The sequence below is a fragment of the Sesamum indicum genome, linkage group LG1 (assembly GCF_000512975.1).
Source record: "Sesamum indicum cultivar Zhongzhi No. 13 linkage group LG1, S_indicum_v1.0, whole genome shotgun sequence".
Lineage (NCBI taxonomy): Eukaryota > Viridiplantae > Streptophyta > Magnoliopsida > Lamiales > Pedaliaceae > Sesamum > Sesamum indicum.
The window spans coordinates 3,903,563-3,918,940 of NC_026145.1; the positions used below are offsets into that span (position 1 = coordinate 3,903,563).

Here is a 15,378-nt window from a genome sequence, read left to right on the forward strand (position 1 = left end):
AAGAAAAATATAGCGATCTATGTATATGAGTAAAATAGTTGGGTATCAAGTACCTTTTCCCTTTGTGAGTTGGAGTATTTATAGGAGAAAAATTGGGGCCCACCACTGTGTATGGGTCGTTTCCATAGCCACGCATGCAATGACTAAGCAGCTTAAAGGGGCAACACTTGTCCGAATTAATCTGTGGGTCGGACCCGGGTTATCCTGACCCGATAGAGACGTCATCAAGCCACAATGGGTGACAAACGACCCAATGACCGCACCATGCGACCTCCTTAATGTCTTCTGTTCACCCTAATTTGCGATCACACATGCGACCACAATCTTCAACCTTCATGCCTTAATAATATCCTCATCAAAGGTTGTGGGTTCGAAACACACGTTCAAATCCCATCAAGCATGAGTACTGTTATTCTACTTTAATTGTAGTGATTTGTTTATTTTAATAACAGTTGCAGCTTAGTTATAAATATTCAATATATTGATTGTTATAATTGTTGGTGATTGCAATCATAATATGATTGTTGGATTTACTCAAAGAAAAAACAAAAAGAAAAGAAAATGCATATATAGTAGTATATTACCAACTATACAAGGATTTCACACATTCTTGGGAGCAAACAACAATACTCTTGATGCTGTTTGCCGGCTACTTCGTGTCCCTTGTTCTTGTCCAAATATCTCTCTATAAACACAAAATATACTCATAAATTTATGACAAAACATATCATCAACAAATCCTGACTCCATCATCATGATTCACTTATTTTCCTCGAGATGAAAGTCTAATACACAGTTCTCATATAAAAATACTTTCACCTACGTTTCTCAGTAAAATCTAATCGAAGATCATCTCAAATCATGACCTCGAAATTAGCTTTCCTGATTATGATTATTCTCGGGATGGTTGCAGCTCTGGCGTTGGCGTTGGCGTTTGACGAAGATGCCGATTGGAATCCTGATGTTAACTACGACAGAGGGGCTGCGCCTGCTAGGAGAAAGTTCTACGTCGGCAAAACAGTATGTTACTGGTTTAAAGTGAAAAAAGTATTGGTAAGAATACTGTATAAGACTGAAAGTATTATGTGTTTTCTGATTTATCTATTTATTAGACATATGATTCATGAGGGTTGAGATGGAACATGATCTCGATTTGGAATTATTGAACAATTACGTTTCAGTTTTTACTTGATTTTTCCGAACCTCAACTATTAGGGCAAGATGGTGATGAGACGACGTTGTTGTGCTGTCAGTAAGATTGAGATTTCAAAATTCTTTAAATTATAAGAAATGCTAATTGTGGATTTTTGACACATGTCTTACATGTGAATATTTTTCTGAAAAGTTCTGAAATTTTGGATAGAATTCAGGTCGAATACCTATAAGATCGTATCTTGTGGAGTAAAATTACACGTAAAATAAAGTAAAACATTAAAAGTGAAATTAAACTAATTAATAATTAGATGAACAATACATTTTTCCATAAATGGAATATATCATTGTTACATTATGAATGCCAATTAACAACTTATAATAGTTATAGATGAATCTTTAATAATTGTTATTAATTATCAATTTATGATCAATTACGAAAGTGAAAAAGAATCCACTTGACTTTTAATTATAATTAATATTTGGCCTCGTTCAAAGAAACCACTGTACTAATAATTATTATGTAATTAGTATTCATCATAATTAATAAATTACTTCATTTTAACGAACATGGGGAGTAAATTGCAATTATTTTCTTTTACAGAGGAGTAATTTACCCATTTAGAACATCATAAGAAAATAAATTGCATTAAACCCCCGAATAAATTGTAAAACTAGCTAGCTTAATTTCAATTGCATTATATATGCATTAATTGTTCTCATTTTTATGTAATCTCACTTGATTGTAATATAGTTAGATAATGTATGTATTATTTTCCACATGAAAGTATAATGACATTAATATATATCTTATTACTGAGCACTTAATGAATTTTAATTTATGACAAGAGTTTCCTTCAAAGGTTGACAAATTACAAAAAGTAAATACGAAAAATAAAATAGTTCTTTAAGATGATATTACTATTTTTGGTCGAGAACCCTAAGGAAATGAGGTATCGAGTAAATGTTGCAAATTTAGGGGGTTGTCGGGTTAAGCATACTTAATTAAGAACGGATCATGAGTAAAGGGTTGTGTGTAATAACAACTACGTACACAAAAGATGCTTAACAGCAACGCTAATGCTTAATAGCGACGGCTTTTCTGATGAATCTTCTGATAGAATAACGGAAAATTTGTATTTTTCTATGAATCTTTGGATGGAAGCGCTTTAGTCGCAAAAGATGATGTCGGAAATAATTTTCAACAGCGTTCCAACAGAAAACCAATCCGTTGGAAATAGTTTCCAACGGACACCAAAAACTGTCTGAAAAAATTCGTCGTACAGATGAATAAAGAAATTAAAAAATTTCAATCCAACAGGTTTCCTAGCGCTTTTTATTTTTTAATTTGGACTGAACTTTCCGACGATTTTTTTTATTTTTAGACGGAGATGTTTCGACTGTTTTTGTTATTGTGCCAAAATTCGCTGTTTTTTTCAATGACAGATAGGGGCAGGTGTCGGGTCGGGTTAATCGGGTTCGGATACCCGATTGCAATGGTAAAGAATCACAAGAGACATTCAAATTTTTGCAAACATCATTAGCAAACAACATCAACAAAATAATTCAAGTCATTACATTCTAATCATCAATTTACAATGACGTGTGAAGTACTAGATCCAAAATAGTCCAAACTCCAAAGTACTCTAGTAAAATATCAATTATGGTTAAATCAACTCCCAATTTTGTCAGCTATACAAGAAAACAAACAAAAAAACAATTGAGATTAATATAAATAGAAATATATAGAATTTAATGTAAAACAAAGCAAAAGAAAAACTAAAAAGTACCTTGCTCAAACATTTTAATTTCACTTAAATCTTTTTCTTTATTGGCTTGGAATCTTTACGGATCCAATCTTAAGCATAAATAATAGCTTAAACAATTTTAGGAGATAGTGAGCTCCTAAAAGCATTAAGAACACGACAACCAGTGGTAAACGCGGTCTCTAAAGCAATAGTCGAGACATGAACTGCTAATATATCTCAAGCCATCTTTGAGAGAATCGAAAACCTTTAAATGTTCACTTTCCACCATTTTAATATATCAAAATTTTTCCTATACTCTTCGACATCATCACTGAGATACTTCTCTAACTCTGATTTCACGTGATCTTTTCCCACTGTCATGTACATCATGTAATCTTGTTGTAAACAAAACCTGCGAGTCTCGTTCTCTTCATCATGCATGAACATTTCCTTTGATGAGGAAGAAGATGAAGAAACACAATTAGATGATGAACCCGGGCTTTCTAAAGTTTCTTGAAGAGTGTATCCATATCTTAACTTGTAATCATTGAACAACTCATGAAGACCATCCCTTACTCTCTCTTGCATTGCATCACTTTGTTCAATACCACCATATAATTTATCAAAAAAAAATTCGACAGACCCCAATTTGTGACGTGGATCAAGAATCACACCATAATACAAAACCATATTCATCTTTTCAATTGATCCCCAATACTTTTCAAATTTTTCTTTCATTTTTCTTGTCATCTCACTTAATTCAACATCATCACTATTCAACCATCTTCAGAGAAGCAAATAAACTTCACATATTTCATAAAACACAATATTAGATGTGATATATGAAGAACTGGAAATGCACAATGTGAGATTGTAAAAATGCTTCAAAAACTTTAATAGCATTTTTGCCCTATCCCAGTCTAATTCAATAGGAACCCCATCAAATGGTTTCTTTGAAAGATCAGTCTTATAAGCAAGATCCATATCTTCATAAGCATCAAATGCCCTTTTAAGACATACATCAAGTAGGTGGAGTTCCTTTTGGTAGGTACATCAAGAGATAATTTTGTTTCCATAAATTCAGCGCATTTTTGAAAATTTTTGTACCTAGCCGGGGAGTTTCTCATGTACCTAACTGTCCATCTAATACGAGATATTGCCTCATGCTCATCCTTTCCTTTCAAACCATGTTATATGTGTCACACACCTCATGTTCACATATTTTCTACCTAAAATATTTTGACCCCAAATTTCAAGTTATTTTTTTCAAGTAAACCATAGCCCCATCATTAGAGATGCATTATCAACAGTAATCGTAAAAATCCTATCAATACCCCCATTCAAGCAAATATTTCTCAACACCTTAACTAACTTCTTCACTTTTTGTGTCCGACAATTGGATAAAAGTTCAAAATTCTCTTATATAAATTCCAATTATTATCAATAAAATGACAGTGACACACATGTAATTGACTTTAATGTCCAAGTGTATGTTGTAATGCAAACCCTTTGAGCATGATTTTTAATAAATGACTTTAATTTTGCTCTTTCATTAACATACATATAGAAAATGTCTTTTGTTATTGTCCTTCTTGATGGAATAACAAACATTGGACAAGCCACTGACATGAAATATCTAAATCCTAAATTCTCAACCATTTTAAATGGGAGCTCATCCACAAATAACATGTAAGACAAAGCTTCTCTAATTTTTTCTTGATCAAATCTCCAATTGACAAGAGGGGCCTCTTTTTCGTCTAAATAAACACATTTGTATTTTTTCAACGCTGACCGTCAAAAAATCCATAGGAAAGATTTTTTGTATGATTTTTCTTGAACAAGATTTTCCAATGGCTACTGTCCGAAATTCATCGGAATTCTTTTAATTATTATTTAAAAAATAATATTTTATTCATTAAATTAATATTCCCTAATACTTGTACTTAACTGTAAAATAAAGAAAAATAGCATTATGAAATAAATTACTAGTAGTAAATTAAAAAAATATAATTGTCACAAACTTAAATTAAAATAAAATAAAATTCTAATCCAATGAATCAAATTCCTGAACATCGACGGAAAGTAGAGTCTTAGTTTTCCGGATTGGCTGTTGTGCTAATCCATCGGCAGAGGCATCGTCTGTCGGGGGTGGAGGGAGGGGGCAAGCTGTGTCAGAGGGTCATGACACAACCATGACACCAAGTCCCACGGTCTTATCAGTATGAAGCCCTCATTACCAAACAATAGACCCAAACTCAGCAATACTAATAATTAAGTAGGAAAACCCCAAAATATGAGCTTAAACATTCGCAGCGGAGAAACATAAATTTCAAAGTTATAACTCTAGTAGTAAGTTTTAGTAAAAAACTGTTGTAATTAACTCTAGTAATTTAGCTATCTTAAATTATTGCAAAAACACAACCATCCTAACGAGCTTGTGTATGATAAATCTATGAAATATCCATAGCAGGCACAGAGACCAGCACCTCAACGGTGGAATAGGTTATGGCAGAGCTCCTTCACAATCCAACCATTCTCTCCAAGGCAAAACAAGAACTCTCCGAGATAATCACACCTGGAGGAATAGTTCAAGAACCAGATATCATTCGACTTCCATATTTAACTGCAGTGATAAAAGAAACAATGAGGATGCACCAGACATCGCCACTCCTCCTGCCCCATCGAGCCGAGCAAGATATAGAGTTTTAGGGATACACCATCCAGAACACACTCGAATTTGGGTGAAAGCCTGGTCGATTTCCAAGGATGCTTCATACTGGGAGAAGCCAACATGCTTCATGCCGGAAAGGTTTCTAAATGTGGACATTGATTTCAAGGGCAATGATTTCAGGTTTACACCATTTAATGCTGGATGACGTATATGCCCTGGAATGAATCTTGATTTGAGAATGATGGCCCTGATTGTTGTTAACCTCATTAAGACGTTTGATTGGAAGCAGAGGAATGGGATGGCACCTTAAGACATGGACATGACGGAGAAATTTGGTGTTACTCTCCGCAAAGCTGAATCACTTGTTGCCATTCCCTTGAGAAAAACAACCTGATGCAAAATTTAAATTCCATGCTTCGGATATTAGAGTAAACAATCTTCTTCTTCATGTTGTATATGTGTTGCTATTGTACCACAATAGGCTCGCTCTCCGTTAAAAATAAATGTTGTTGATGGTACAAACTGGGTAATTTGATTTTTCCTTCTGAAATTTGGTTGCAAGTTCAAATCCAGATTGTGCTTGCAGAAACTAGAGGGCAGAACTTTTCTCAATCCCGTGGTGATGTTTACAGGCGTGCGTTAATTCTGTTCAAGCTTATTGAGCCTGTAATCTCAGGCGATGCCGTTTCAACAACCAATTCAGGTTTTCTCTTGTCAGTATCTTGAGAAGAAAGGTACAACAAAGACTGCAGCCATGAAACCAAAGCCGGCTTCCGTATAACATCGTCAGAGTCTGCAATCTGTTGATACAATTGATTCAGGAGCATGTCTCGGCCACTCAGTGGTAGTCGGACAATCAACTGGGCCAATAACTTCATCAAAATTGGTAGAACCTGCAACAATTTAGTCTCTGTATCTTACTAGCTTTTGGAAAGCAAAATAAACAAGCTAAAAGTGGAAAACAATCACAAAACTATTTTAACGTAATAACCAATTTTGATCCCTATTCCTTAAAGTTAGAAGCACAATCAAGGGTATTGAAATTTCAGACGCTGTTCACAAATAGGGTGATATTTATAACGAATTAATGCACCAATAAATGGTCAACGCAAAATGGAGCAGAGAAAACAGAGCATGAGAACGTTAAAAACTTCCATAGGTAAATCTTTGTTTATATTCTAGCACCATAACTCACAAATGAAACTTGTCATAAGAAAGTCATCGTACCTGTATATCAACTAAGGCAAGTAGCCGCAAAAGCAGATCCAGAACTTTCTTAGAAGGCTCCAACTCTCCTTCCCAGTTCTTCCATAGATCACTGTCATGACTACTGACACTGTTGCTGAGGCTAGTAGCTTTTTCAACAAGACTATGAATGCAATAGAATATAGCTGGACTTCCAGCAGGAAGATGCCTAACAATTGCAGCAACTCCAGAAGCCACTCCCTCGAATGGTGTAATCCCAGGATATCCCTATATTTCAAAACCACAGAGAGACTTGTCATCGGTTAGAGTCTAATTAGAAAAGCATATCATTCACATGAACCATTACCTCTAACGATCTCTGTAAGTAATAAAATACAAGTTGTTCTTTCAGTAGAACTCTTTCATCCTGACTAGGATCTTTCCCAGAAGATACAAGAGCTACAAACACTGAATGTGAATATCTGGCAACTTTTCCATTGGGATGTCCCATATATCTAATTAGATGCATGTATAAGGAATCAACAGTAATCAAAATTTATTAGTGTTAATGCCTCAAGAATCTGAAATTTAGTGGTTTGACATAGGATACAGGAACATAGTGGGAGCCACCACTTTCCTAAATACAGAGGCTGGTAACCGATCAATACAAGTAGGAATAACACGCATATAAAATATGATGCGAGCAGTCTGCACCTCATCAGCGGACCACATGTACTCCACTTTTTGCAAGTGCAAAGGACCTACAAGGCATATATCAATTATAGGTCGGAGGATTCCCTATATCTGAAAAGAAAAGAAATAGCATAACATTGGAGTTAGTACCGTTGTGATTGATCAAATCATTGTAGGAAGGAATGGATTCTACAAATGCGATGCAAGCTGATCCATGCTCCTGGACGCTTACAATAACAGCTCTAATTGTATCCATATACTCAGGTAACCGCATCCGACGGAAATATTCCATATAAGAGAATGAAACCAATATTCTTACTGAGACTTCTAATTGAGTTTCAAGGTTTGTTCTTGTGTCTAGCCTGTGCTTTGTTACTCCTAGTGCAAAAACCACAACCATAAGGAAAGCAGATTCAGCAATTTTCTCAGTCTCCCTGATTAGTTTATCTCCCCTGCCAACAAGCGTCGCCTTTGCCTGTCGATGCCACAAGTAAACTTCCTGACAGTAATCCCATATGAGATTCTCTACTGTACTCTGACTGCATTCATCGGCTGATGCATACTGATTGCAGAAAGCACCAGTTATAGCTCCAGCTTCCTTGAAAATAACACTACTTAGATGGTTTTTTATCTCATCAAGTACTGATGTCCAATTTTCTTCAGGAAATTTAAGAACCTTATTATAGATGCACGGCAAAGGGAATACTTCAGTTAACAATGCCAATGCAAGGGACACCATAACAGAAGATCTGTAGGAAACTGAGCCACTTCGAGCCAAAGCTAGTGCTATACACTGCGAAAGAAGACTAACTCTAGGGTGATTTCCATTATAGTCAAAACCTTTAGTTATAGAAACAAAATCTCTTGCCACAATCTCAATACGTTCCTCAGCAGAATTCTTAAGATGCATGAAACCACTTGATCCAGATCTATTGATAGCCCTCAGTAGTCCAGCTGCAGCCATGACTACAACAAATGAACAATGAGTTGGGTTGACACTTTCCAAAAGCTCTTTTACAATATCAATTTTATCCAAGGAACGCAAGTTCAAGAGACTAGACATAACCCACTCAATCAAATGCAGTAGCATTAGTCCCTGTGAAATGCTGCCAGATGGACCACCTTCTTGCCCCCAAATACTGAGCAAAATATCTAGAGTTCTTCTAAAATATGTGCTCACAGAGGAAGAGAGAGCATAACCAGCACCTGCTAGAGCACTGGAAGCTAGCTCATCAGACAAGAAAATAACTCTATGTCCTTCTTCCAGTAACTTACAAAGCAACTCCAAGCAAAGCCTTTTAGATTTCTCAGATGCAGAAGTTTGGATAGAAAGGGCACCCAGCAGAAGAATCCCTTCAGAGAAGAAAAGAGAGTTTTTGTCGGCCTGAGATTGCTGAGAGAAAAGGGGCAACAAGATCTCGATTGCAGAATCAACCAGAGAAGTTTGCCTCGCCTTCCTCACCCAAATATATAGAAGTCTAAGGAATAAGGGATAAGATTCTTGTGGGAGAAATAGACTTTGAGAAGATAAAATAGAAAATATAAGCTTTGCTTGTGGATCTGCGACATACAGGTTAGCTTGAGAACTGACAAGGACTCTCAAAGCTTCGAGGTGATGAGTATGAAAGGCCTGATGCTGAAAAGAATCTCTAAGATCAGCCCAAGCCTGGATTATTGCTTGAGCAGATGAAGAAGAAGAGTGCACCGAACCACTCTTGTTGCTGCCAATGACAATAATGCTTCGCAACCATTCTTCAAGGAAAAAGGACTGGGGTTGCTTTGCCATTCTTCAGTATTAACTGCAGTGAGATGTATACTTACAAAGTCTATCAGCATTCATAAAATAATTCTTCTCCCAAATTCGCACCAAAAACTCATAAGGATTTCTGTATCATATTCTCATAAGACATAGGCATCTATTTAATTCAAAAAAGTGAAAGTACTAGACGAAAGTTAAAAAGAAAAAGAACATAATCAAAACAGGTGAACAAGAATGTTGATGAGCAACTAATTTTCTTTCTCTGCATTAGGAAGTGTAAAAGCATAAGTGCATATTTGATATATGATGGATGCCATATGTTTCAGTAAAAACTCTTACAAGAATTTATGACATGTTTAAAGAACTGCAATGTCAGTGAAGATCTAATCACCCTTAAAAGATATACTAACAGAAAATATGTAAATGAAAATTTTCTAAATTACGCTTCATCAAAGTTTCTCAAGAAATAAGAAACCAAGCAAGTCTTCAGTGTTTATCCAAAGACAGCAAATTAGAAAGACATGTATGAGTGAAACCTTTGCAACTCTACTACTGGGAACCGTGGGAATCAGAAACCACTGATACCACACTCCAACTAAAGAAATTGATTTGAATAATCAATGCAGAATACATATCCAGGCACTGCAAAGATTCAGACTTCAAAGAGAAGTGTTAATATTAAAGGATAAATTGCATAAAACCCCCTTGTGTTTTCAAAATTGAGCTAAAACCCCCCCTGTTTTTAAAACATAGGCAAAGAAAACCCTATGTTTTTCAAAAAATATTGCATACTCTTCCCTTCCATTAGGTAAGTCATAACAACATTGATTTTTTATTGAATTGCCCGTTATACCATTTTTATAACAACCATTAATCTTCAATTGTAAAAACTGAACGGTCCAGATCTTAAGTAATTTTTAAATATATTTTTTATTTATATATTCATATATATACTATAGATACACTATATAATATATATATATATATAAAATATACTATACATACACTATACATATATAGTATAATATAAATATATATACATCAGTAGGTGGCGACGGCTTCGCCACGTCGACCAGATCCAGGGCGACGTCACCCCTGTAGCTTAGACTTGGGCGACCTCCGTCTCAGGCACCACATGCCGGCAAAGGAGAAGATGGTTAAAAAAAGTAAAACTCTATTTTTTTAAAGTAAATTAAAAATAATTTACTTTTTTCAAATTTTAAATATGAAATAATTTAAATATTTAATTTAGAAATTATTTATAATAAATAAAATAACTGAAAATAATTGATATCAATTTTTTGGTATTTTTATGTTTAATTAGTATAGTTTATGAATAAATAAAATATATTTAAAAACTAATAGTAATTTAATTGAGCTAAAAATAAATAATTATTATAATTTATTTTATATTGCATATAAATTTTTAATTTGAAACGTGAATTTTAGTATATTAGACTTGTATCGTGTTTTTTTTATAAATTTAAATTTTTAAAAAATATAGATACTCTTTAGGTGTTTTTATATTAAATTAATATATTTCATAGATAAATATAATTTATTGTAATATGTTTGGACTCAATAGTTAATTTAAATTAATTAAATATTTAAATAAAATAATAATATAAATAAATCAATTTATAATATATTTAAATGTGAAAGAAACAGGCAAAATGGACATTATACACTTAAAGTAATCCAAAAAAAGGCCAAAAAATGAGGCACACTCGCATAATAGGCAAGTATCAGACACTCTCCGTTAGTTTCTAATGGAATGGGGGGTTTTTTGCTGTATTTTATAAAACACAGGGAGTTTTTTGGCTATACAATTAACACAAAGGCATTTCTTGCTATTTCACCAAAACACTAGGGGTGTTATGCAATTTACCGATTGTTAAATGGCAAATGCTCTAATCTTCTACCCCACATGACTCCATTAGTCCATTTTCTGCATCAATGATCAAACAAATACACATCCCCTCTTCATTTTTTTCCCATTACACAATTTACAATTCACAGAAATCAGAATCACAATCACAATTAAATTTACACAAAAAGAAAGACACATGCATAGCCCTCAATCTTCAATTCCATGAAACAAACAATAAAAGCCATATTACCAATTTTTTTGCAAAATCCTCATTTGTTGACCAAATCTTAACCAAAAAAGAAATTCTGCAAATCTTAGTTCTTATCTGTGCAAAACTCTGCCGATGCAGAAAAAAGAAAAGGGCGAGGGGTTTTAATTTGATGCAAAGATTTCAATTTCTACCCCACTTTCAAAAAAGTCTTCCTCCGCGACTTTGATCACCATTTTATTTGGGCGATTTCAAACTTCTACCCACTTTTCAGAAAAGAAATCTCTCTCAGTCGCAATTTCAAACACCAAGCTTTCAACCATTTTATTTGGGCAAGAAACCATGATTCATACATTCGCAATTTCGCACCTCCGCCTCCGTCGATTATCTATCTCAGTCGCTCCGCCTCTATCTAATCTTCTATTGCAGTCACTCGCCCACCTCTCTGCTGCTCACGTCACGTCGTCTCGCCGTCGCTGTTCAGAGAAACGAGAATTCAATTGTCAATTACTGAATTTGTGAAAGTCTGGAATCTGATTTCTGAAAGAGTAAAGTGAAAGCTGATTTGGTAAAGTGGGATAGGGGTGTAAACGGCTACCATTTTGGTTGGCTCGAACTCAGCAAATTGTTTAGTTCAAGCCCACCATAAACCCCAATAGTCTCTCCTTCACATACCAAATTAGTTCATATCCATTTTCATTCTTTGTAGCACCAAACCAACACAGAAAATTCAAATTGGAGTATAAGAATAATATTCTAGCATTCAAGAATTACATATATCTCCAATAACAAAGATTTAACAATGATAAACATTAAATATATGTTCAAAAACCAAAAAGAAAGTGCTGATTGTAGATTTTATTTTTATTCTTGCGAACTCCCAAAAGGGTTTTTCCAAAATAGCTCGAAATGCAATTGGAGATTTTTGGAGAATTCAATAATATGAATTAGTGCTGATTGTAGAACAAAAATACAAACAAGTATAAAAAGACTAGAACAAGAACACAAATACTAAAGAACCATTTTCTCCTCATAGGCGCAGCCCACACACACACACACAAGCCTATGGTGAGACCAAAACTATGAGATGTAATGGCAAACCTGTTCGACCTTCTTGCTTGGCCGACACAACAGCAATCGCCTTCCTCGTTGCTGTTGGTAGATGGATTGGGCCTTGCAATTGTTGGTTTGGGGCTATGGTTTTAGCCTTCTAGGATTTAGATTTGGAAAATGGGGATAACGGAAAAAAAAAAAAAAAAACAGAGTGGGAAGAAATGAGAAGAGTGAGAAATGCAGGTTCTGTTGGGGTCCCTTGTGTGGTGAAGCCTACTGAAGATGATAATGGTTCTATTATTAATGATCTGCGAGACTTGGCAAATTCAGGAGCACAGACGATGGTGCAAACCAAGAAAGTGAAGTTGAGGGACTAGCAACAGCAATTTGGATGCCAGGACGTGTTATTCTATAGGCAATATGTGGTGGCTGATTCGGACCTTCAAGTTGCCTTGTGACCGAGTAGCAGTGATAAAGAACATGGAGTGATGGAGGTGAGGGTAGTGATGTGAAAGGGAGAGTTGGGCAAATTGGGAATTTCAGAATTGATGGGGTTGCAGATTAAGCATATACTTCAAAAGATCTATACCGCTACTACACTAATTAGGAACAAAAGATCATCTCTAAATCAAAAGAACTGTGTAAAAAACATAGATACTCACAAGAAAGATAACAAAAATCCAGCCAAAATCCAACCACAACCAAACAAAATCAACAAAAATTCAATCAGGCATTTCATCAAACACTTGAAAGCAAACTTGTTCAGAAAATTTCTTCATAAACTGTAAAAGAAATTTACAAAAAGAAAAAATCACCTATTAATGGTGGAGTCGGAGCGAAGGAGTGCAGTGTGCCGATGGATTCATGGACGTGAAGTAAAGTTCTGGAGTTTCTGCAATTTTTTCTTCACTTCGCGCGCGACAGAGAGAGTCAGAGAGATAAGAGTTCACTTCTCAATAAATAGGCAATTCTAAAAACAAGCTTAATTAATATTTTGTTGTAGTGGATATATATATAAGACTATATTTCATATATATTATATTAAATATCTATTTATAAAAATATTATTAACACGTACTAAATTATTAATTAAGCTTATTTTTAAATAATACAAACCAAAGTATTATATTTTAATATCATCTAAACTAAAATATGATATATATAATTTTAATTTATGGTGAATTTTAAACACAATATTTTGTTTTATGGATATTAAATATGTATTTTTAAAATAATATCAAAATATGCTAAATTATTGATTAAGCTTGTCTTTTAATAATATAAATTGAAATACAATATTTTAGTATTATCTAAAACTAAAATATAAGATATGGAATAATTCTAATATAGTATTATCGGAACGTACTAAATTATTTATTAAGATTATATTTTTAGATAATATATACCAAAATATCATACTTTAATATCAGCTAATACTAAAATATGATATATTGATTATTGACTAACAATTCTAATATATGGTAATTTTTGAAATAAATGCAGTTGTTTGTAGTGGATATCAAGATTATAACGATAAAATTCATATGCATTATATATTAAATATTTATTTAAAAAATTATTAAAATATGCTAAATTGTTGATTAAACTTGATTTTTGGATAATATATATCAAAAATCACATATTCTGATATCATCTAAAACTAAAATATGATATATTAACTAAAAATTCTAATATATGATTAATTTTGAAATAAATATATTTTGTTCTAGTGGATATTGAAATTATAACGATAAAATTGATATGCATTATATTAAATAGTTGTTTATAGACAAACTATAAAAATATACTAAATTGTTGATTAAACTTGATTTTTAGATAATATAAATTAAAATACCATATTTAATATTATTTAAACTAAAATATAAGATATTGATTAATAATTTTAATTTGTGATGAATTTTAAATATTTATTTATAAAAAAAGTATCAAAATTTACTACATTGTTAATTAAGCGTTTTTTAAACAATTATATAAACATAAATACTGTATTTTATTATTATATAAAATTAAAATAAGTGATATATTGACTGATAATTCTAGTATATATTGAATTTTGAGTATAAACTTAATATAATATTAAATATATATTTAATAATATTTATAAAAAATAAAAATAAAATAGCTCACGAGCTCATAAACACGAGGAATATAGCTCGAGCTGACTCGCCAGCATTCGACTTGCACCCATAGTTGCAGCTGATGCTGATGCAAAGAAAATTAACAACGGGGTTAAAGGTGAAAGCTTTTCTGTTTCCAAGATCTAGCTGTGGTCCAAGAAAGGTAAAATTCCAGAAAAAAATAAAAAATGAGAAGAGTGAGAGAAAAATTGAGATTTTAAAATTTAGAATTGTGAGAAAGAGAGTGTATATTTTTTTAACAAAATTGTTGGTGAGATTTAAATTTATTGGGTTGTATATTTTTTTAATTATAAAATTATATAGTTATAAATAAATGTAGCTATTAAACATATGGTATAATAAATAAATATAAACTACTAATCAATTTAGTAGTAATATAATTCGTAAACTTCTATACATCAAATTATTAAAATACTTGCATATAATTTTGTATATTTGTTCATATTAATAAAACAAGGGAGATAGGCTTCAAACCTTAGAAAGCCTGTCAGGATTCTTTTCAAGAATGACGATGTCAAACAAAACCATGAAAAAAATCATGCGTTAAAACTCCAACCTCAGTCTATATGATGGATTTAGGATTGCAGGAATTGGGAGAGTCCTCAACCAAATAGGGTTGAACTAAAAGAAACATCACATAATCTATAAAGTAAGTTCATGTGAGTTTGTTATTCCCATGGAGTTTACGGGTAAGTGATGGAAATGCAGTTTATTCCTAAAGAAGATATTTTTGAAGAATTAAGTAAGGTTAGAGAAGAGGAAGTTGTTACTATGGAATGAAACTATATAGGAACTATTCAAGTACTAATAAAAGCAACTTTTAAGAATGGAAATGATTCAAAAATACATTTATCTATAATGGATAAAAGAATCAATAACT

The 15,378-nt window shown here is 33.0% G+C and overlaps 1 protein-coding gene across 5 annotated transcripts; it reads right to left on the bottom strand.

Annotated features, from left to right (window-relative positions):
- On the bottom strand, positions 5,147-13,304 carry LOC105156622. 5 transcript variants are annotated; one of them, XM_020694298.1, is made up of 8 exons: positions 13,155-13,304; positions 11,656-11,762; positions 11,097-11,156; positions 7,600-9,248; positions 7,367-7,517; positions 7,124-7,271; positions 6,799-7,044; positions 5,147-6,464 (listed from the first exon to the last, which is right to left on the bottom strand). In XM_020694298.1, exons 4-8 carry the CDS (start codon positions 9,233-9,235, stop codon positions 6,198-6,200), a joined length of 2,448 nt encoding a protein of 815 aa, XP_020549957.1. In that variant the 5' UTR covers positions 9,236-9,248; positions 11,097-11,156; positions 11,656-11,762; positions 13,155-13,304; the 3' UTR covers positions 5,147-6,197. The 5 variants fall into 5 exon arrangements, with proteins under 5 accessions (XP_020549957.1, XP_020549955.1, XP_011071112.1 ...); XM_020694296.1 differs by having other exon boundaries at positions 11,640-11,762; XM_011072810.1 differs by lacking the exon at positions 11,097-11,156.